This window comes from Sinohyriopsis cumingii, chromosome 1 (genome assembly GCF_028554795.1).
Source record: "Sinohyriopsis cumingii isolate HCF-2022 chromosome 1, ASM2855479v2, whole genome shotgun sequence".
In the NCBI taxonomy this organism is placed as follows: Eukaryota; Metazoa; Mollusca; class Bivalvia; order Unionida; family Unionidae; genus Sinohyriopsis; species Sinohyriopsis cumingii.
In genome coordinates, this window is record NC_142961.1 from 28,664,243 (window position 1) to 28,689,756 (window position 25,514).

General features: G+C 34.4%; 1 protein-coding gene across 4 annotated transcripts; it reads right to left on the minus strand.

Moving 5' to 3' along the window:
- On the minus strand, window positions 1–25,514 carry LOC149806600 (cyanocobalamin reductase / alkylcobalamin dealkylase-like). 4 transcript variants are annotated; one of them, XM_089955397.1, is made up of 5 exons: window positions 25,451–25,514; window positions 16,868–17,062; window positions 8,257–8,313; window positions 4,886–5,041; window positions 1–3,686 (listed from the first exon to the last, which is right to left on the minus strand). In XM_089955397.1, the coding sequence occupies exons 2-5, from the start codon at window positions 17,000–17,002 to the stop codon at window positions 3,390–3,392; spliced, it is 645 nt and encodes a 214-aa protein (XP_089811523.1). In that variant the 5' UTR covers window positions 17,003–17,062; window positions 25,451–25,514; the 3' UTR covers window positions 1–3,389. The 4 variants fall into 4 exon arrangements, with proteins under 4 accessions (XP_089811523.1, XP_089811497.1, XP_089811506.1 ...); XM_089955371.1 differs by lacking the exon at window positions 25,451–25,514 and adding an exon at window positions 25,140–25,393; XM_089955380.1 differs by lacking the exon at window positions 25,451–25,514 and adding an exon at window positions 24,960–25,109.

Sequence of the window (25,514 nt, forward strand, 5' to 3'; positions counted from 1 at the left end):
GTAATTTATAACAGTTTAGTAAGTCTTCACCGAGAATATACTTATTTCCATGCATATACATCTTAGGCCATGGAAAGTAATTGTATTTTCGTGTCCTAAATTTTACAGCCATAATGGAAGTCAACAAAAAAATCTTATAAACTTTCAAGTTTATACCTTGGCCCGCAGATAAGCCAACCTCCCTTCTTCCAGGCCTTTATTTTTTCCGAAATTATTTGTCTTATATGTGAGTATATATGGTAGTAATATTTGGAACATCCTATTTCTGAAGTTGCATAGAAATGTTTAGTATAGCCATAATCAATAGTAAATGTCAAGGAATATTTAAGATCCTAAATGCAACTGGATAGAAACCAAACAAGAACTGTTTTAAGAAATACATGATATGCCTCAAAGATGAGATGATGATGTATCAAAAAGCATGTCCCAAGAGCAGGATGATGTATCAAAAAGCATGTCCCAAGAGCAGGATGATGTATCAAAAAGCATGTCCCAAGAGCAGGATGATGTATCAAAAAGCATGTCCCAAGAGCAGGACTGTCACAAGAAGGGAAGCATAAGATGTGTCAATGTATTCCATATAGGGTGTAAAATTGATATGCAAAAACTATAAGGAAAAAAAAAACATACTTTTTAATCCAGTGGCCATGTCTGTAGCATTATGAGAATATACAATGAAAAAATTATTTCAAACTTTAAATATCATTGTTCTTAAAATTAAATATCACTGTTCTTAAAATCCGCATGACAAACTATTATCACTGTCCACCCCTAGCAGCTGTATACATTACTACTTTGTACAATACTGGTCAAAAAGAGTTTCTAACTACTCTATGATGCATATAGGTCCAGATTAGATGATCATAAACACAAAGTAAAGCATAAAATGTAGGTCACCATGACCTTTTGTGTTCTAGTAACCAAGATGCATCCAATTACCAAATTTCATGAGTGGAACATAATAAACAGCAATCAATAAACGAAAGTTAAACAACAAATTTCAATAAAATCAATGCAGGATGAAAAATACAGGTTACAATGAGCTGTTATTATTTTAAGGGTGTGTTTGTAACATAAATGCATATCACAATGAGCTATTATTTTAATGGTGTGTTTGTAACATAAATGCATATCATAATGAGCTGCTATTATTTTAATGGTGTGTTTGTAACATAAATGCATATTACAATGAGCTATTATTTTAAGGGTGTGTTTGTAACATAAATGCATATCACAATGAGCTGCTATTATTTTAAGGGTGTGTTTGTAACATAAATGCATATCACAATGAGCTGCTATTATTTTAAGGGTGTGTTTGTAACATTAATGCATATCACAATGAGCTGCTATTATTTTAAGGGTGTGTTTGTAACATAAATGCATATCACAATGAGCTGCTATTATTTTAAGGGTGTGTTTGTAACATAAATGCATGTCATCATCAATTTCACCATTCTAGCATGAACAGTGCCTGAGAAATGAATGTCAAACACAAAATTTAACCCAAGTCAAGGAAGCTTAAAATATGGACCGTAATCTCCTACCAATGACACAAAGGAGTAGTACTCTTTAAGATGTATCCCCATGTTTCATGATTCCAGAGAGGATAGTGTGTACACATCATGCCAAAAACCTATATAGATGTGAGCTAAATATAAAAACTGTACCCAAGCCAGTAAAATGCGAAATATAGGTCATAATGACCTTACTGGTATGGGTATATTACTAAGCAGTAAAGAACACAACAAGAATGACAGTAAAAACATCAAACTGAACATATTGCATAGTGCCCTACTTGTAAAAGGAGTGTAGACTGATCAAGATACATCCTTCCAGGTAAAACAGTATGATACAGAAGATAAGAAACCAATCTGGTAATGAGCTAAATGCAAGACCTTAACATAAGCAAGCCACTCAGATGTGAAATTTAGGTTATGGTGACTTTCCTTTGCTGCAAGGGTGTAGTACTAACAGAAATGTGTACAATCAACTATTTTGCTTGAGACTGAACCAAAAGTCAGTGAAGCATGAAATATATTTCAAAGTAACCTACTTTCATTCAGGGTATAGATGCTTTCCCTCACCATTTTTCATTAATCTTGATATATATCAGTATGCATACAGGGTGCTAAAATGGCTATGACCAAAATGTTAAACTTTAACCTAAGCCAGGAAAATATGAAATATAGGTAAATGTGGTACTGACAGAAATGCATGATGATTCTAGCAAGAACAGAGCATGAGAAAAAAGCCTAAATTCAAAATTTAACCCAAGTCAATGAAGCATGAAATATGGATCACAGTGAATTACTTTTGTAAGAATGATGTAAACCTCATCAAGGCACATTCTCTCGCTAAGTTTCATGAATCTAGGTGTAACAGTATATATACAGGGTGCAAAAAAAAACTAAGTGTCATGAGCTAAATACAAATGATGCATCTTCTCACCAAGTTTCTTGATTCCATGTAAAACAGTATTCACAGAGTATGCAAAAAAAAAAAACAAGTCAGAATGCAAAACCTTAGCCAAGAATGTACAAAGTTAGCCCCCTCAGTCATCTTCCCAGGGAGTAGGTACTAAGAAGCCCACTTCAAACTGTTACCTAGGAGCTAGGAAGAAAGAAGGGTTGAGATTCAGTAATGCTGTACATATGAACATGCTTTTTGCTGTCGATGCCAATGCTGACACCAACAATGGGGATAGTACAGTAGTTTGCCAATACTTTATACAGATGAGCTAGAACTGACAATGCAAAATAAATAGAGCACACTTTCCATCAGTATAGAACAAATGCATTATACAGTAGGAAAAGGAAATATTACAATGACAAGCATTCTACTTTCAAACAAAAGTGGGATGTTGTTTCTATGTGGCAATATCTTGTGGATTGTTGTAAAAGATTTCTGCAATATTAAGCACATCTGGTCATTAAAATAAAACTATCAGTACAGTGTAAACAAAGAAAACAATCCTTGGATAACTATCATAAACTGTTCATTCATCTCAAGCAAAATACTGTCACCCAGTAACAACTACACATCATTTGTACCATAAGAAAGCATTAGACTGGTAATATCAGTCTGTTTCTATGTACCATAATAAAGCATTAGACTTGTAATATCAATCTGTTTCTATGTATCATAAGAAAGCATTAGACTGGTAATCAGTCTGTTTCTATGTACCATAAGAAAGCATTAGACTGGTAATATCAGTCTGTTTCTATGTACCATAAGAAAGCATTAGACTGGTAATATCAGTCTGTTTCTATGTACCATAAGAAAGCATTAGACTGGTAATATCAGTATGTTTCTATCACAATTTATTTGCACACTTTACACCATTAATGTAAACTATATCTGAACAAATTTAAAAGCTGCAGGACACTTCATCAAATTCCTTTTCTCATTCTATCTACTAACGGAGCCCTGTTTTTTGGCTCTGTCCCAAAATATTCCTTCTGCTCCTCTGAATATTTCTTCTCCACTGGAAAAATATCCCGAAATGACCAATCCTGCCAATGAAAATTAAAACGCTCAAGTAACTCCTTTCGAAGCTCCAGAGATGGTACACTGTCTATAGGCTTCTTCTGTTTCAATTCAGGGCACATTATGTTCTTGAAAATTAAAACTCCTCTAAATGCAAACCATCCTCCATACTTGGGATGTATACTGACGCCAAATATTTTCTGAAAAGAAACAAAATATATAAATAAAACATAAACAGTACTGTAAGATGTTCCATATACTAATATGTCTCTGAGGTGAATTATATCAAAGGCACAATCCTTGACCCCATGACCCCACCAATGGACAAGACCTAGTGGCAGACATGTTATGGAAACAATGCTGATACTCTACTCCAAACCCAAACAGAATTAGCATTATATGTTTCAAATGTACATAACTTAAAAACAATATCCACCGTAGTAGTCTATTTCTAAAACCCATGGCACCACAAAGGAACAATCTACAAAGGCAACAGTGGTACTGGACTTCTTCACCCCATGTTATGACCAAGGAACGTGCCACAGAGGTAAAAGTGGTACCACATGTTTTCAACATAAGGTACAACCAAATAATCTGCCAGAGGGGCAAAAGTAGTATTGGACTTCTTCACCCCATAGACCCACCAAAGAACATGTCATGGGGGCAATAGTGGTACCAGAAGAAAGAAAAGTATTAGATAACATCATATTGTAAATTTAAAAAAATTTAAGATGTATTATGGATTGTTTGGTTTCCATACAATATTTAATGACCTTATAGAACAATGATAGGGGCCCCGAGTGGCCGAGTGGTCTAAAGCACTTTCCGTCACGGATCACTGCCATCTCACCTCTGTCTGCGCGGGTTCGAGACTCGGGCTCAGTCAATGTGGATATGTGAGAAAGCTTGCCGATAGCTTCTCGTGGGTCGTTGGTTCTTTCCAGGGTTTTCCCGGGTTCTTCCTCCACCATGAATACTGGCTGCCATATATGGCCTATCTTGTGCTGAAAAATGGTGTTAAACCCTACAACAACAACAGCAACAGAACAATGATTCATTCCTTTTTAGAGGCAAATTAAAAATTTCAAGAGTCTGAAATATAATTTGCTGCAAAGCCACAAAATTGGATGGCAAAGAAAATAAATAAATCCACAGCATTCCATATGTTAAATGAAGTGAGTACAACTTAGTAAATGAAAACTGCTGAAGACTTCAAGCTAGCAAGTGGGAAAACCTGATGGAATAAAGTGCAGGAATTAATTTGTATAACATATTTTGCACACATTCAGTCTGGTGGTATGACTTCAATGCAAAAGATCCATAGGTCCATATTCAAGGAAATAATCTCTCAATACTCAACTCTGACAATCCTCCTTGAATGATTTTAATCAGATTTTACCTGTTCCTTTGACCATGGGTCAGGGTCAACATCAGACCTCTGGTAATAATAAGCTGCCCCAGCAACATGGCCTACTGTCTGCACCAGAATTTTGGGGCGTCGATTGTGGTCCATTTCAAAGTCATGAATACTTTCAATTTCAATGTCTGGAAAGCACTGTTTTGAAAAAAGACCTTGTGAATTGTAAGATCAAAATTATGGAAATTCATCTATCATAAACTGATTTTAAATGGGTATGTGTCAATCACAACATGTCAGCATCATTAAATTTAAACAAATCTTTAAGTAATAATATACAATTTTAGTCAATTACAGATATGCAACAATTTAATTATGCCATCTAAACAAAGGCAATAAAGTGTTTTCTCCAGGTTCTTCCTCCACTAAATATACTGGGCACCATGTATAGCCTTTCAGGTACTGAAAAATTAACATTGATACAAGGTCAGGTTCAACAGGTTCTAACCCCCCACTGATTTAAAAAATGAAAAGCATAAATGAGACAAAAAATGCACAGAACTTAGTTCATTCACTGATTTATAATTGCAAACCCAATAATGGACAAGGGGCCTCTAACATAAATATGGTCTGCAGATTTCATACCAAACATAAGTTTTCTGTGTAAAGGACAACCCTGCTTGCTGGTCATTTCCAGTTTCTGGAAAAGTCCATTTTCAGTGAAGGTATGGATGCATGACTACATATGTATGCACACAGAAGATAAAAACTATCTTGTCTGCTTCCAAAATTTTCAATGTTAAATCAAGCAATGGAAAAGAATAACATCTACAAATTTGCCTTTCACAATGATTTAACAAGCAGTGTAATTTCTATGTACATGTGTGCAAAGGGATATAAATATCAACTCTCAACCTTATGGTACTTTACGGAATGATCAGGCAGTTATCAATTAGGATGAACTATATTACTCTTGTTGTCTGAGGAAAATAAACTTGCCCGCAGCATACGCAATATGGCAGCATGTTAGTATGGAAATTCTGTTAAGCATGAAACATGCAAACGATGACAGTTTTAGGGCCACCCTGGTCAATGACAGTTTAGAAATTATAAATCAATGAATGAAATTACCAAGTTCCATTCATTTTTATCATATTAAAGATTTTGTTATCAAAATATTTGTTTTTTTTTTAACAGGCAAATGGGGATTTATGTGGCTGTGAATTGTAAACTCAGCAGAATATCACTATATTTGGGCCTGACTGCTAGTCAGATATCCATTAGGTCAGAGATCTCAATTTTAATCATGCTGAACATGCTAGATTTTCTTTTGTTACTGATTTGCTAACTCGTTCCTTTCTCATTTTTTCTGAAGATAATGCTGGCTCATTTTTAACACTTCTTTTCTCTGTGGCCATGAAAAAACAACTGCCATGCAAAAAAGGTACAAGTAAAGCTTACAGCAGAGTCTGAAAGGAAAATTATACTGTAAAAAAAGTTTCTTCAAAAACACTTACCTGATCTTACCATCAAGAGATTATCAGTTCCCACTCCCAACAGAAACCAGTCTGATATTCCTATCCCCACCCCCAATATTTTCATACCTTTTTGAAGACTGAAATTTGTACATGTTTCAGATGATGGTGCACAACCCATGTCTATTAACATGTTTCCACTGTCCCTAATTTTCACATGACTTCAACCTGAGTTAGAACACAAAAGCTAGAATGGATTAGCTGAGAGAACATGGAGTGACATTTTTATTAGCAAAATCAATTAAAATTCTGAAATAAACATTTTACACACAAATATTTCTTCTCTGCAAGCATAGGCAAGAGAAGCTGATAAAGGCATGAACAACTTTTTGGAGCTTCTATACTTGAATGAAATGTCAATACCTACTAACATTCCAAGTGGCAGCTAACAAATGGTTGGCAAAGAATAGTTCATGTGAGGATCAATGAGACCTTACCAACTGAAACTTTTTCATCCAGATAAAAAACCAGCAAAAGTTTGAGACTTACAAAGGAAGAAAACATTTCTACCAGACTTAAGACCGGGCAACTTTATGTGCTTCAGAAATGGGAGCAACAGAGTTACTGATAATAATGATAATGAAACAACAAACTATTTAGTTCCAAGTCACTGTGTGGGGGGGGGGGGGAGGGAGAGAGAGAGCATGTTGACATGAGACAGTGCTTATGACTGCCAAAGATATCTAAATACATATGGATATTTTCACAATATATGTAATTTTGTTTACAAAAGCTATATAAACATTAATTTATAATGGAATAGGAAGTTTCATATGCAGCCATGATCATTTACAAATACATGATCAATAATTCTACATGGTTCCTTTCACAAGCATGCCTGTCAGAAGCAAGTGCATCAAAATTGAAAATCCCAATGTAACGAATGATGTTCTAAGTTTTATATATATATATATATATATATATATATATGTGGAACCAATCCGGTGGCCTAGTGGTTAGAGCGTCTTCCTCAAAAGCTGGAGGTCATGGGTTTGATCCCTGGCCAAGTCATACCAAAGACTTACAAAAATGATACTAACAGCTTCCTTGTTAGGTGCTCAGCATTAAGATGTTAGTGTTAGGAATGGTCAGCCTGGTGTCAGGATAATGCGACTGGCTGGGACATCAAGCTACACATCTGCGGCATCATGTCCCAGTGCTAGACATAACCATAAACTGCCACAGTGCAGACATCGTAGCAATATGACTGATTTTTTTTTAAAGCTACATTAAAAATCCTAATCACACCCCCACTATATATATATGGATATTTTTTTTTAAAAATAAACAGTAGGACCATTTCAAAATATGGAGTAAATAAGAGAGTAGACTGTAATGCACTATACAGATTTATGGCCAAAAGAGAATTAACATATTATTCTTCACATCATCACACCAAGAGAGATATTAGTCTTTAAATCATCGCACAGAAAGAGATATTAGTTTTTAAATAATCACACCAATAGAGATATTAGTCTTTAAATCATCACAGATATTAGTCTTCACATCATCACACCAAGAGAGATGTTAGTCCTTAATTCATCACACAGAGAGATAATAGTCTTTAATTCATCTTACCATGATATTAGTCCTTAATTCATCACACAGAGAGATATTAGTCTTTAAATCATCGCACAGAAAGAGATGTTGGTCTTTGAATCATCACCATGTAGAGATATTAGTCTTTACATTACAACAAGAGAGATAATAGTCTTTAATTCATCTTACCATAATATTAGTCCTTAATTCATCACACAGAGAGATATTAGTCTTTAAATCATCGCACAGAAAGAGATGTTGGTCTCTGAATCATCACCATGTAGAGATATTAGTCTTTACATTACAACAAGAGAGATAATAGTCTTTAATTCATCTTACCATGATATTAGTCCTTAATTCATCACACAGAGAGATATTAGTCTTTAAATCATCACACTGAAAGAGATATTGGTTTTGAAATCATTACACAGAAAGATATTAGTCTTTAAATCATTGTCCAGAGAAAAGTAAGTCTTTAAATCATTACACACAGAGAGATATTAGTCTTTAAATCATTACACACAGATGTTAATTTTAAAACATCACACAGAGATATCTTTAAATCATTACCCACCGATATTAATTTTAAATCACACAGAGATATTAGTTTTTAATTCATCACCACGAGAGAAATGTCTTTAAATCATCACAAAGAGAGAGATATTAGTCTTTAAATCATCACAAAGAGAGATATTAGTCTTTAAATCATCACAAAGAGAGAGATATTAGTTTTAAATCATCACAAAGAGAGAGATATTAGTTTTTAATTCATCACAAAGAGAGAAATGTCTTTAAATCATCACAAAGAGAGAGATATTAGTCTTTAAATCATCACAAAGAGAGATATTAGTCTTTAAATCATCACAAAGAGAGAGATATTAGTTTTAAATCATCACAAAGAGAGAGATATTTGTTTTTAATTCATCACAAAGAGAGAGATAATATTCTTTAAATCATCACAAAGAGAGAGATATTAGTTTTAAATCATCACAAAGAGAGAGATATTAGTTTTTAATTCATCACCATGAGAGAAATGTCTTTAAATCATCACAAAGAGAAAGATATTAGTCTTTAAATCATCACAAAGAGAGAGATAATATTCTTTAAATCATCACAAAGAGAGAGATATTAGTTTTTAATTCATCACCACGAGAAAAATGTCTTTAAATCATCACAAAGAGAGATATTAGTCTTTAAATCATCACAAAGAGAGATATTAGTCTTTAAATCATCACAAAGAGAGAGATATTAGTTTTAAATCATCACAAAGAGAGAGATATTAGTTTTTAATTCATCACAAAGAGAGAGATAATATTCTTTAAATCATCACAAAGAGAGAGATATTAGTTTTAAATCATCACAAAGAGAGAGATATTAGTTTTTAATTCATCACAAGAGAAATGTCTTTAAATCATCACAAAGAGAAAGATATTAGTCTTTAAATCATCACAAAGAGAGAGATAATATTCTTTAAATCATCACAAAGAGAGAGATATTAGTTTTTAAATCATCACAAAGAGAGAGATAATATTCTTTAAATCATCACAAAGAGAGAGATACTAGTCTTTAAATCATTACAATTCCACATTATATTATTAATTTCTGGAATAAATTTAACAAAACTTAATCTTACAATGGTTTTATTTTTAATTTTTAGAAAAAGATGGCCATTTCAGGAAAATCGGTATCACCTCTATAAATCTGAAAGTGCTTTATGTTAGAATATTTTCCATTCTGTTTGGAGGGTTTGATAAGAATTAAAATTGGTACATTCTGTTTTGGGGGGTTTGAAAAGAATTAAATATTGTCTTTTTTGTTAGCCATATCAGATTGGCATCATTTGTATAAAACTGAAGATCTTAAAGCTGTGATGATGATGTTTTGCTGAAATTGATGTTTGAAAAGATTAATTGTTGATGAATGATGGACAGCACAGGACTGACATGGGATCATTTGATGGACAGCACAGGACTGACATAGGATCATTTGATGGACAGCACAGGACTGACATAGGATCATTTGATGGACAACGGACAACACAGGACTGACATGGGATCATACCAATTTATTTAACATTATGGCCTGATGAGCGAACAAAACAAATACATAACAAAGAGATCTCTATATACCACAGTATTATGGCAATGTCCCTTAATTAAATACAATGTGATCCATATCCTAATGTGTCCCACAAATTCAATCACACTGCAACCAAGTAATCCCCAAATATCCTGCAAATTCTAATTTTTGATAAATTCACATGATACTGAAAAACAGCAATGGATGTAAGTATGTATTAACTTTTAATGGCACCTCAGCACAACAATGGATACATGGTGCCAATCAAAGAAAAGTAAAAAAAATCTAAAAATGAAGAATTGCACAAAAACTTTAGGGAAAAAACCCTTCCAAATAAAGCAAAAATAAAGTACTTTAAGATAAATATAAAGATAAAGATGTAATTTTGTGAAATGTATAAAAAAATTAAATAAATAATTATAAAATATATACATATAGGATACATTGCATCAAATTTTATTTATGTAAAACACTGTCACGGAATTGTGTATATTATTGTTTATGAATATTCTGAACAGACTGCACTGAGGTATCGTTTCTGTGTACAGCATTACCCGAGGGTGGTTTATTTATATCATACATTATTTCAATGTATTGAATTTTGTTCACACCATGCTGCACGAGCGAAGTGCCTACAATGGGAAAACCTATTTACCTTTAGTGCACAAGCATGTGCATTGCAACATAGCAAGTGTAAATATAGGCTCATGGTGTATTCAAATTTCACATTATGTAAAGTCTTCTCAGTAAGCGGTCCACTTTACAGTGCAATATCTCCAGCTATAGAGGGATGTGACTTGTATCTTCCTATCTGTATCATAGGATAGAATTGTTTTGTTTTATTGTTCTAATATTTATTGTGCATTTTTGATAGTTCCGAACTGCATAATGTAATGTCAGATTTTATTATAGTCTGTTTTCAAGTTCACCATTATATAACTGAACAGAAGAGTTGTATTCACATTAATGTTGCACGAATTAAGTGACATGAGAATTTCACTTCAAATTCTGTAAGATTCTCATCAGATAAAGGTTCACATATGAACCTGATTATTATGATAACCTTATAAGGCAGTCCCGATGATAACTTTAATAAAATGATCAACTTCACATACGCACATGTGTCATGTACATCATTGCATGTTATACATGACCATGTCACCGATATTACATGGATTTAGACATTATATTTTCAGGTGAAAGCGGTGAAGGGCTGAAAGTGGCAAAGGGCTGAAAGCAGTGTAAGGGGCGAAGGGCTGAAAGCAGTGTAAGGGGCGAAGGGCTGAAGGTGTGATGGAATGATAGTGACAGAGCTATGCTGCATCTTTGTGTCTGCACCATACTTTAGGTGTTGTTTTAGCCATGGTGCTAATTGGGGTTGGTATATACCAGGTGTGTTGCTGTCAATGGTGATGATGGCCCGGAGGAAGATTGTGGTTATCTGGTGGTGAGGGACCAAAGCTTCAGGACCAACAGGTCTGCCTGGAACAAGAGGTTCTACGGATCCTTAAGCAGACCGTAAGGGGCGGACCATTCGTGGTGGCTCCTTGACCATCCGGCAGAGCAGTGGGGCTGAAATTACCTTGTGGTTATGAACTGGACGCCGCAAGATATATGTCCCAATTTACATTAAATCAGTCATCACTGTTTGAGTGAAAAATTGTCATTGTTTATATGAAATCAGTCATCACTATTTGAGTGAAAACATGACACTGTTTATATGAAACCAGTTATCACCATTTGAGTGAAACCTTATCATGGTTTTATAACTCAGGTATCATTGGTTGAGTGATTATATAGTATTTCTTCTTTAGATTAATTTTTGTTGAACTTCACTGCATTTATTATTACTGACTGTTTGTTTTATATCATATCATAATTCCAATTTTTATAAATTAAATGTGTTTTCTATGCTTTGATTGGATGTAAACAGTCATGTGATACTGATCTGGAATTTTTTAACACATTGATAAATTCTGTGGACTACTTTTGGTTACCTGTTATTAGATCATTTGATGAGGGGCCCCGAGTGGCCGAGTGGTCTAAAGCGCTCTCCGTTACGGATCACTGCCATCTCACCACTGTCTGCGTAGGTTCGAAACTCAGATTTGGCCAATGTGGGTATGTGAGAAATATTGCCAGTAGCTTCTCGAGGGTCAGTGGTTCTTTCCGGGCTTTTCCCGGGTTCTTCCTCCACCAATAATACTGGTCACCATGTATAGGCTATCGTGTGCTGAAAAATGGCGTTAAACCCTACAACAACAACAAAAGATCATTTGATGTGAAGTTTTATCTATATCAACACCTTATGCCCTAATAATAATAAAAAGCTCCCACCCACCCACTCCTGTAATTTTTGATAAAAAATGACAAGCCACAGCTTAAAATCGACCATTAGAAGTTAAAACAATGTAACTGCACAGATCTTCCTGCACTCCAACACTCACCCCTTTTGCCAAAGAAGGCATATGGCAGGCATTAGAAGCTAATCTTTGGAAATTATTGCATTTCACCTTGACAACATGTTACATCAGAAGTTATTAAAGGTCAGGGTCATATGTCAACCAAGGAATGTCACAAACACAAACTTGATTTTGCTTTTGAAAGATCGAAATGCGTAGAAAGTAACAATGACATTGCTATAAGAACACGTGCCACACGCAATCGTAATTTTCAAAGAAAAGGAATATTCCTAGTTAAACCACAACAACCATTTTTTATATCTTAAAATAATGATCATAATATATCACTGGCATGACCCACTATGACATTCTACTACATATCACTGTATAAAGGATCGATGAATCTTGTCTAGCGAAGATAGGACTATGTATTCTATCGCAGTTAAGAGTCTAATGAAAGTAAACTTTGATATACATAAAAGTGAATTTCTGTTGATTAAATCTGCTGATCTGATGTTAGAAAGGAAGTAAATTGGAATTATAAGGATTAAATGATAATGGTTGGGTATTTATCAATGTGTAAATTGTACCTAATCACTTACAAAGTTAATAAAGTCCAAAGGACTTTATTTACTTTGTGAGTGATTAGGTAACCTTTACACATTGATAAACACCCAACCATGATCATTTAATCCTATATTACAATTCGTTCCAGTTAGGAGCCTATCATTTTTCATTATATTATTTCAGTTATCATTCAGTTTAACTCAGTGAGCATCCTTGTGTAAAAAATCCAGTCTTGGAATGTATGCACACAAGTCTGTGTGTAGGATTTTTCTATCTTTAATCATCTATAAATAAAATCCTATTTTTATCATTCTTAGTGTTTTCATTAGAATAATCTGACCCCAACCCAGTTCATCTTGTTACAACTGCATTCCCTGAAAAAGTTGAAAAGTTTGTTTGGTTGTATATCATCAAGTTCTTTAACTGAATTCACATTAAAATATTTTGTCTCACAGGATGGAATTTGATACACTTAAAAAGAATGTGTTCCACAGTCAGTGGCCAATGGCAAGGTACCCATTCTGGTCAAGGCTCACTCTTCAAAAGGTAGGAATGAGTTGGGCATGTGTGTCATGTAGAAGAATGGCATAATACCACCTCTCTATGTAATTTGTTCTGTGTCAGGAATGAAGAACATGCTGATTTATATAGTAAAAGGAGAAAATTAATGAAGAACATTTTCAACTGACAAATACCAAATATGATCTTGATGGGTCTGCAGCATTGACAACATTGATTTTTGTTGTTTCTAAATTAAGGGTGAATTTGCATGCCAAAAAGGTGGAATGTAATTTGGTTTTTTAGTGTAGAAAATTTGGTACATATATTCGGGTCTAAAGACTACATCAGATGTGGGATTTGATGGATTAGAAAATTGGGTGTAGAAGGCTTGGTACATGTATTTGGGTCTACAGACTATATCAGATGTGGGATTTGATGTATTTGAAAACTGAGTGTAGAATGTTTGGTACATATATTCAGGTCTACAGACTACATCAGATGATGGATTTGATGGATTAAAAGATCGTTTGGTAGCATACTGAAGAGCCAGTTTTGTTTGTGTGAGATAAACGTGGGGTCAGCCTCATCAAAGAGAATTTGTGTGAGATAAAGTGATGGTTCAGCGTCATCACTGAGGTATTCTGAAGGGGATGTTCTAAATACACCCAGAGAGAGTCTAAATTCCTGACTGTGTATTTGATCAAGCATCTGCAGATTTACAAGCTGATTTGTACACAGTTGAACCATAGTAAAGGTTAGATCTCACTAATAACCTGGGTAACCAGAGCAAAACATTCCAATCTTCTCCATAATCTCTGTCTGCTATGACTCTTAAGAAATCCAGGGCTTTCTGACATTTTCCTGGGGCCCCGAGTGGCCCAGTGGTCTAAAGCGATCACCATTCTGGATCACTGCCATCTCACCTCTATCTGCGTGGGTTCAAGTCCAAGGCTCAGCTAGTGTGGGTACGTGGGAAAGCCTGCCAGTAGCTTCTCGTGGGTCGGTGGTTCTTCCCTGGGCTTTCCAGGCTTCTTCCTCAACCAGTTATACTGGCCACCATGTATAGCCTATCTTGTGCTGACAAATGGTGTTAAGGCCTAGAACAACAACAACAACTGACATTTGTTCCAGAACACCTTGATTAATAGACAAATAATGACCATTCATTTTCCACGATTAAGGCATTTCTATGTTAAACTGGATGATTGACAATGTACTACCCTGCACTATACCCACAAGCTGTGGATGGCTTTCAGAAATAATGCTGCCTACCTTAACTCAGAATTTCTATGTTTCAAAGCACTGAGATAAAGTTAGATAGGCAACCCATTGGTTGAAAAGGTCATTCATTCAGCCAAACTTCTAGATGTTATCATAGCTTTCTCCAAATTGTAAAAGATGGCAACTAAATCTTCTTTCTTTATGTATGTCAGGTTTTTCTGATGCCTGCAAAACCATTAATATGTATGCAGACTGGTTCCAAATTTCTACCTGTTTTCTCTTCCAGTACATGCATACATGGAGCAATATACAATTTCAGATGAGGTCTGAACAAAAATGTAAGAAATTATTTCCTGTCAGTTAACTATGAAAACCAATGAGTGGTTTCAGATTTTTAAAAATTATAGAATTCAATTTATATTATAACAGGCCATAATGATAGTAAGGATGTACTGAGAAAAAAAGTTGTGTTTATTTTTCAATCTTCATCAGTAACTAATTGTATATCAGTATCATTTGTCCAATATTGAAAGGCCATTATGAAAGGATGCATTGCCAAATTTGTTCACACTCTTTTGAGCTGTAGTTGATTAACTGTTTTCTGCTTTCATTACCATGACTGCCTATCAGAATCACTTGTCCAAACTTTAAAATCGTTTATGTCATACTGCTTTCTTTCAAATCTGTTTTAATTCTATTCAGCACGTTTTGAGAATAAGTTTTATACATCTAGTGGCCATATTTGATGGCAGATCAGTATCATTTGTATAAATCTTAAAACCCATCACAGTTAGATACTTTCTGTCAATTTAAGTGAAATTTCATAGTTTTTGTGGAAAAAAATCATTTTACATTTTTTTAATTTTTTTAATGGTAGTCATGTCTGAAGATGGTCAGAAATCATTGTATAAATCTGAAATCCCTATATGCAAAAATGCTTTCCATCAGATCTGGTTAAATTCTGCAAGCAACTTCAATGAAGAATTTAATGTTTTTTCTAATGTCAGCAATGGTATTCATATCTGATAACATCATTTACATACATTTAAGCCATTTATGCTTTTTTATAGCAGATCAGTGTCATTTTGTGCAATATCAAAATCCCATTATGCCAGGATGCTTTCTGTTAAATTTGGTCAGATTCTTCCGAGCATTTTTATGAACAAATAATTTAAAGGGTTTTCTGTTTTAGTAATGGTGGCCATATCTAATAGCACAATGGCATTATTTGTGCAAACTTGAAATCCTATCATGCCTAGATGCTCTTTGCCAAGTTTAACTGTTAGGCTGAAATTGGTCCAGTGGTTCTTGAGAAGTTTCAGATCGAAGTTGAATGATACGTTGCTCTGGCCAAGCTCCTATTTTCTCAGCTCAAGCGCTGACTTCAAAATTTCAATATACATATATTAAAACACTACAAATTAAATTTTAAAACAAGTTTGTCTGCTTGTTGGTTGGTCTTGTTTTTTTATTAAGCAATTATACTGCAACCATCAATTTTATGCAAATGACCCCAAAATTTACATACTAGGGGCATCTGTTCCAATATGTTTCTATAGAGCGGAGGTGTCCAACCTATTGCATGAGGGACCACACTGCAATTTATTTCTCACTCATGGGTCTGTTCATAAACTAGGCCTACAATATCCACTACTAGTCAGTGCAAGTCTTGAAAGGTTGGCAAGACAGAAGCCTTCAGTGGACTGGATGATGGACAACTCTGCTATAGAGCTATAATAGGCAGAACCTGCTTCAAAAAAACAACCTTGTGCCAAAAGATCATGGCCTCTAAATACAGTTTGTCTCTCATGACAGATTATAACACATCAATAATTGTATTGAGAATCTGGTTTCTTAAGACAGGTGGTTTACAATAGTCATTCAAGACAATTTGTAACTATGCATCTTCCATACAATCAAATAGATTATTTTGTAAAAATGCAGATGAATGACATCAGACAAATTCAGATCTCATAGAATTTAATAAAATAACACTAAATACTTTTTAAAACCCAAAGGTGTGGTAGTCTTAAAGTATTACAACAGGTATGCAAAATTACATTTTTAATCTCTTTCTATCCGATAAATGTTTATGATGGTACTAACCTGATTATCAAACATAATATTATGTAAAATTATATTTGAAGAAAAACTATATTTGTACAGAAGCCTTGATATACCTCTTTCATCTGCTTGAAATGAAAGGCCATGCACTCATCAATGGGATCTCTGACCCCTAGGCAGTGAGTCCTCAGCAGATAGGGCTTGAAGGCTTTGTCGAACATGTCTGGAGTGCTGAGCACAAGGATGGCCATTGTGTCATACTCATAATTCAAACGGAATTCTGGCTTAACCTTGTCATTGTACCAGCCAACCTGAAAAACATGAACTATTAATAATAACCTCAGTCAAAACATTAAAAACAAGAGTCCCTTAAAGGGGCTGATACCCTACTGGTCTCAAAGAATTTCCATGAATCCAAGATTTGGCCAATTCTTCTTATTAGCTCCTGAATTCTTGAATCCATCAATAATAATCTTAAGCAGTAAAATAATTTTCAGGATGGCCTTAACGGATGTTATATCAGTGCCTCTTACAAAAAACCCGACATCACTAGAAAACTTCTGATGTAAACCCTGTCAATATGACCATCCATTCAGGAGGAGTAGAAATAGCAATATTTTCAAGATGGCCATCATAGTGATTATATTATACCTAATATCAACACCATTTTCATTTAGAACAAACTAGAAATTATAATGAAGTCTTTAGGCATAAATACTAAGTTAACATGTAATATGACCATCCATTCTGAAGAAGTAGCTATAACAAGATTTTTTAGATGAATGCTGTGACAGTTATAATGGATGTCAGATTGGCACCATTTTCACTTAAAACCAAGAAGTCTTCTTGTAAAATCTCAGTATTTCTGTTCAGAAGGAGTACCAATATCAAGATTTTCAAATTGACTGCAAGGGTCATTTTCTTTCAGGATCAACTAAACAAAAAAAGTGTTTTGGTGAAAAGTCCATGTTGATAACACTAGGAATTCAGGAAGGAATTACAAACATTATTTAGATTTGCTTGTAATCTAGCTGAAAAAATTCCAGTATTTCAAAATTGATTCAGATGCTGCTTAATGACCTCGGCAAGTGAATACATACTGAACCTTAATGACCTCGATATGCACATGTGAATAAATACTGAACCCTAATGACCTCAATATGCACATGTGAATACATACTGAACCCTAATGACCTCAATATGCACATCATGTGAATACATACTGAACCTTAATGACCTCGATATGCACATGTGAATAAATACTGAACCCTAATGACCTCAATATGCACATCATGTGAATACATACTGAACCTTAATGACCTCGATATGCACATGTGAATAAATACTGAACCCTAATGACCTCAATATGCACATCATGTGAATACATACTGAACCTTAATGACCTCGACATGTGAATACAAAATGAACACTAATGACCTCAACATGTAAATACATACTGAACCATAATGACCTCGACATCTGAATACATACTGAACCTTAATGACCTCGATATACACATGTGAATAAATACTGAACCCTAATGACCTCAATATGCACATCATGTGAATACATACTGAACCTTAATGACCTCGACATGTGAATACAAAATGAACACTAATGACCTCAACATGTAAATACATACTGAACCATAATGACCTCGACATCTGAATACATACTGAACCTTAATGACCTTGATATGAACATGTGAATACATAATGAAACTTAATGACCTCAACATGTGAATACATACTGAATGTTAATGACCTAAATATGTGAATACATACTGAACCTTAATGACCTTGATCTGCACATGTGAATACATACTGAACCTTAATGACCTCAAAATGTGAATAAATACTGAACCTTAATGACCTCGACATGTGAATACATACTGAATCTTAATGACCTCAACATATGAATACATACTGAACCTTAACGACCTCAACACGTGAATAAATACTAAACCTTAATGACCTAAGAATGTGAATTCTAGTATTTCAAAATTTATTCAGATGCTGCTTACCAATTTCATGTTATTTTTCGTACCCTTTAATTTTTCACACACCATCTACCCATAAAAATAATAATTCTATCATATTTTTTCATACATGAAATTTACTATTTTTTCAGTAATCCTATTATTTTTCACATACAAAATGATGTAATGTAGATTTACTTTTGCCAAAGCGATCAATAAATGTACAACCCTTTAAATTTTACAGCTAAAATTAAGAGATAAAATCATTGTTTCAGTTGCATTTTTTTAAAATCTATTATTTTTAATTAATTTTGTTAAAATTGAAGACAGGTTCCCATTCAAAAATATAACAAAGTTCTATTTAGGTACATCAAATGACCAGGATTATGTTTTGCTAAGCAAGTTATGAGTAGTTTCTAACTTTGGGCATGTTCTTAACTGAGGCATCAAAAAGTGAAATGCGAGATCCACACAATATAACAATTATCATTTATAATCATGCATGTAGGTCATTGACAATTTCTTTCTTTTATTATTGTATTTCACTACATATTTTTATGTTTTTATTTGCATCATGTTTCAAACGGCATCAGAAAAAATGCTGATGTATCGCTTAGATACACAAAACAACCAATTTATTCTTTGCCGAGTATATCTGGTATAATCCCATATGAAAAATATAAATATTTGTTTCCTCAATGAAACACAAGCACAAATAATCTGTTATCTTCATGTAAATGTGTATCTGAGGCATCTAATAATGAAAAAGAAAAAAAAAACCTATAGAAATATTCACTAATTATAAGTGTGTAGAAACCCCTTTGCTCAGCTTACTCGGAAAGGGCAACTGTTTTGTTAACTGGGAACCTATTCACATTCATTTTATTGCCCTGCTTTGTCTTTTGTATTGGCAAGAAAATATAATGATTGATGTATCTGTTCTGTTGCTGTCATTACAATATGTACCGCTATTCATTAACAGCTGGATAACGTTGTTAATGAGCACTCTTGATTACGTCAGTCGGTGTAAGAAAGAAATGCATGCATTTTGAAAATAAGTTCAGAAGCCATTTGAGTTTATTTATCCAGTAAAAATAATATCTCAGTACAGGAAGACGCGAAGACCACAGACCATTGGGCAATTAATCCTATTATCACAATAAAGTAATGCAGTAAAAACTATAAAAACCCAGTTAGTTTTAATCATAAATGTAAAAGTCATTGACTCTGTGAGTTCAACTTATATATACCGGTAGATAATATCTTCAAGAGCTTGGTCTGTTTGTGCTTGGGCATGTCTTCATTATTAAGTTTCTTCAAACCCCTGCCAAAGTGAGACTTTCATCCCACCACCAACTAAATGCACTGAATCACCAAACAAAGAGGCAGAAAATTAGACCTGGACGGCCCAGAAAAGACAAAGGTGAAGCCCATCACCTGTCTGTTACTTCTGTTACTAAGATCACCAATGTAAAAGATGATGCTGAACTTCATAAATCAAATATTGATGCAGAAGATAATGCTGTCATTCCAAATGATACTATTGAAAAGGTGCCCATTGTTGCTGAAAAATTTCCTGAGCCTGCAGTAGCCAAGCTGGACTACAGCAAAGATGTGATGGATATAAGCCAGTTTCCTGGTACCGGACTACAGCAAAGATGTGATGGCTATAAGACAGTTTCCTGGTACTGCAAAGATACCAGTAAGTGGAAAGTATAAGAAATGGGATATTAATGACAAAAAAGAAGTTGTTTACTCTACTTTTACTCATTTTAAATCAAGGTCAGCATAAAGATACAAAGTTCTATTTTAAGGTGTTTACAAAAAAACAGGTCAAACTAATGATAAAATCTTAGTCATAATTAGTGGTCTATTTTTTAAATTGTACTATAAAATGCATAATAAACAACAGGTAAACCTGGCAATTCATGGGGAATTTCCAAAGTTCTAGACTCAAATTGAGAAAAGCATGTTTACTAAAAAACCAAAATCAATGATTCACGTCAGGCAGAAAATGAACTTGATTATGGACAAAGTCAAGTCCAACATATAATTATCCACAGCTTGTAATAAAATACAAATAATTTGAAAAAATAGCAAACAATGCAAATTAAATATACAGAACAAATTGATCCTAAAAACCAGAATTGAAACTGACAGCAAAATAATGTAGTTTCTACGTACTCCAAAACCCTAGTTTACAGTTCAAACAGAAATGGTATATAACAAATTGCCAGTAGACATGGGATTATGCTGATGTATTTCCACTCATTTAAACTGCAATTATTGATGAATTCAAACAGTAGGTAGGTAGGTAGGGTATACCTGTACTAACATGTGTCACATGAAAAGATGTTTTTCAGTAATCTTAGAAAGAATTTAAAAAATAATCTGAGATTTTGGCCAGCACTATGTTTAAAGCATGTAGTCTATATAAATAGTAAATAGTCCAGGTGAGAGCCCATGTAAAAATATCATTTGGGTACTTTATAAAATAAATCATCATAGAGAAAATGAAAAGATAACATATCAACAACCACCATTTCACAGATTACTTAATTGACTGACAATAGCTAGTGTGAAGCCATGTTAATTCCTTTGAAGACTGCTGTAGGAGACAAATTTCCATAAGTACACTAAAACAACCCAACTCATCTGAAGTTATGAAAATCAAGGAAATGCATGTAAAAGAACAAATTATTATATATCACTGCCTTGAATGAGCATGTTTGAGCCATATTTATTACAAATTATTGTCAAGTTCATGATAAGCTTTTAACCCAACATTTCACTCCATATATAATATGCAAAACATGGTAATTTTGATAACTAGAATAGTGTACAAGTGTGATTCATTTCTGAAGGTAAATGCTGAACTGCAGCTGTAATTCTGGACAGAATAAACCATCTGCAATGGAAGCAAACCTCAGCAGAACTAAATTAGAGAACACCTGCACTGAGGTGAATATGGTCTTCAATCCAGTATTTACAGGTGAAGCAGCAAATGGAAAGGAGTTTATTTTTGCATTTACTGCAGACACTATATACATGTAGTCATTCTGTAGTGCATGGCGTCCACTTACATAAAAAAACCACCCAGCATATTTAACACCCATTCACACCTATGCAGATGCAGAAAGATTATTTTATATGCCAACAACAAATCAACACCTTCTGGGACGTTTGAACAGTAATGTCCTGTTTCAAGTGAGTGCCAAGATGAACACAAATGATACATTACCTTCAACCAACTTTACTGAACTATCAAAAGCAGCAAAAACTGCATCTAATTAAGAAATTATTCCACTGTCCAATGAATTTTAAAAACAGAAACTTGGTAATTTTTAAAATTTATTTCATGACTGGTTGTGGTTATGTGTATATGTGCAGTGACAGTACTGGAAAATGCTAATTCTACCATGTTTTGTTTGCTAAATGTTTAAATGAAAGCCGATATGTTCATTTCTTCTTTTATCACATTTAAATTTACATTCATTTTCTGCAGGCTTATATGAAAAGAAACTTATTCTCAATTGGATGAAGTCACTTTTTTGCATCATGTGCACTGACCCCACTCCCCCCCCACTTTCCCACTGGGACCTCAAAACACACTTTGGAGTCTCCAAAAATCCTCCAACATGGTCCGGAAACATAACAGGTATGGTATGGGGTTTAATAACACATCAGCACAATACTGGCTATATGATACCAATTAAAAGGTATGTTCTAAAATTGTATGGCTAAAGAATTGAAACATAAAAATAAACTTTAAAAAATATACCCATCTAAATAAACATAACAATTAAGTACAAATAAAGGTCTGGGCCCCAAGTGGCCAAGTGGTCTAAAGTGCTCACCATTACGAATCATTGCCATCTCACCTCTGTATGTATGGGTTTGAGTCTCGGGTTTGGAAAACATGGGTATGTGAGAAAGCTTGCCAGTAGCTTCTCGTGGGTTGGTGGTTCTTTCCAGGGTTTTCCCTGGTTCTTCCTCCACCATTTATACTGGCGACCACGCCATGTATAACCTATCTTGTTCTGAAAAATGGTGTTAAACCCTACAACAACAACAACAAATAAAAGGTAAAGATGCAAACACTTTGTAAATGGTATATATAATAAATGGCATGGGTAACTATATATATAAGTCCTTAAATATTTTAGATCATTATGGCAAGCTTCTCCCAATGCTGACTCAGCAAAATGAACATGCTAACGAAGCAGAAGTTAAAGGTCTCCTGCAGTTATATAAATTCAGACTTATGTGTACAATATAAAGAGACTCAAGAAGTTAACGGTCTCCTGCAGTTATATGAATTCAGACTGATGTGTACAATGTAAAGAGACTCAAGAAGTTAAAGGTCTCCTGCAGTTACATCAATTCAGACTGCTGTGTACAAGGTAAAGAGACTCAAGAAGTTAAAGGTCTCCTGCAGTTATATGAATTCAGACTGTTGTGTACAATGTAAAGAGGTTCAAGAACTTCAAGAAGACCAGTTCTGTCAAGTATGTGACTTGAAAGCTGCAAAGTTCAAAGGATGGAACAATCAGCCTCATACTCCAAAGATATAAATAAATTTAATGACAATTCTTCTCCTAGAAATGGCCCATAGCTGTCTTTAACCCTTTACCTCATGCAAGCGTCTTTGGACGCCTCCACTCCATTTGCATGGAAGCGCCTTTTGACGCCTCTACAAGATTCGCATGGAAGCGCCTCTTGACGCCCGCTGTAAACATCAGCGATTTTGAGCTGGTTTTCATAGCGCCACCTTCTGGGAAAACCCCCCATTAGATACTGCATTCATTTCTGCGAATGACAATTACGTCAGATCACGTGGTTGCTATTTATGCACTGGTCGATATCTGCTATTTAAAGTAACTGGGTCGTAATCTCCACTCTCCAAAATGGCAGTCGCAGATTTCATTCAGTACTTAAGAAGTTTTCACAATTAGAATCACAACTATGAAAGATTCAATAAATTGGGTAAAGGCACTGATATTGATGTAGGCTGCAATTAGTTTTTATAAAATATCATATTCAGATGACTTAGTGATGTAGATGCAGATGAAAAACAAGTAAATTTTGAGTATGGGAAATGGCAGCTATGGTTGGTTTGCGACGCCTCACTGACATGACGGTGAACGAGTTCTCTCAAGATTTTAAAGCACATATAAATTCTTCCATGAAAAATAATTACACAGCTATAACAATCAGACTTTACTCTTAAATCTTTCCACATATAATAGATGTGTACCAAAAATGTAAAATGGTTAAAATTGCTGTTAAACGTAACATACACTACATTGCTTAACAGTTCACAGGCAGGCCTATGCGTATGGGGTCGAGTAGGTAACAGGTGTTCTATTTATAGTGCACTGCACTTTGTAACTATGCTCTATGAGGTAAAGGGTTAACTAAATGAACTAACTAACTAAATTAACTAAATGTTGTCTAAATGACAAGTTAGGCAGAGCATTCTCAAACTTAGATCAATTTATCTTGGGCAAAAGTGTCCATGGGCTAATTAGTCCACAATTTTCAGGCAAAAAGACATTTCAAGAAATGGTGCTTATTAGACGTATGAGGGACTGACCACACTAACATCACGTAACTTTGTACAACAAAGGGCTGTGATTTGGAAAAACATTTAAGACAGTAAACTTCAATTACTTGTTTTCACTGGCTTTTGATCATTTGAATGGATACTGACTTTCAACATGAACTTTGTCATTCTGAAAGGCAATCACATTATTTTAGTGCATCTTTTCTAAAACTGAATGAACTGGTACCACTGGTCTATTTTTGCCACCCTTCTATTAAAGCTTAGGTATATCAGATAAACTATTCATTATCTCCAAATATTACCATAATCAAAAAAAAAAATCTTAGAAAACTTTGTATCGAGTTTCCAAACTGTTATATTATTTGACCCTTGTGATAAACTTATTTCTGCATTTTTATATATCGTTCAGATTCTAAACCAAGTTCTTACTATAATTTCCGTAATAACTGTGTAGGAAATAATTTCGCATACACAATTATTTAATTTCGTGATGAGCAAGTAACAATGTTCAGGAAAATATCCATCAGAGTCTGAGTGGTGCTTGATTATTTGTCATCATTGTGACAATAATAAAATATACATCCCTTGAATCTGGTAATCCTCGAAAACAGGATACAAGAAGAGTAAATATAATTATATGTATGATTGCTATAACTAAACTTACGATTATATATATACAAGACTGCCTTGGATAACATCGTCGTATATTTGCAACCATTTAAAAGCAATAACTTCACACCCGACTGTCATTACTAATGACATTAGGCCTATCGAAAACCAATTTGTCCTGTACTAACTTATCATCCATGTTCCAAACAATAAATAAACCTCTAAAATAAATTACTTTAAACAGATGGGATTCAAATCCAACTTTAGACAGAGTTTGTTGAACTTTTTCGGATATTTCTTCAGGTGTCATTGCTTCTTCTCCGCATTGCGTCAAGGCCGTCATGACCGCAGTCACGGGCACCTTTTTGGTGTTACCTCCCTTGACTGAATAGCCGACAGAACAGCCGACTCGAAACGACTTAAACGTTTTGTATTTGAAGCAGCTTTAAGTTCCCCAGAGCTTCTGTAGTGACTCAGCTAAAAACCATAACAATTCTTAAATGGGCATGGTAACATAGCTGTTCCAGAGCTTGTGGTTTTACAAACCCTGACTTCCTATTTGTCGATCTAAGGTTGCAAGTTCGGTCGAGTCGAACTTTTTTTCTTCTGG

Coding starts and splice junctions, on each gene's coding strand:
- LOC149806600 (XM_089955371.1), bottom strand. CDS start 25,247: ATGACGGCCTTGACGCAATGCGGAGAAGAAGCAATGACACCTGAAGAA. Junction 5,042..8,256: donor AATTAAGGACTAATATCATG/GTAAGATGAATT, acceptor TTTTCAAAACAG/TGCTTTCCAGACATTGAAAT. Junction 3,687..4,885: donor ACCCATGGTCAAAGGAACAG/GTAAAATCTGAT, acceptor GTTTCTTTTCAG/AAAATATTTGGCGTCAGTAT.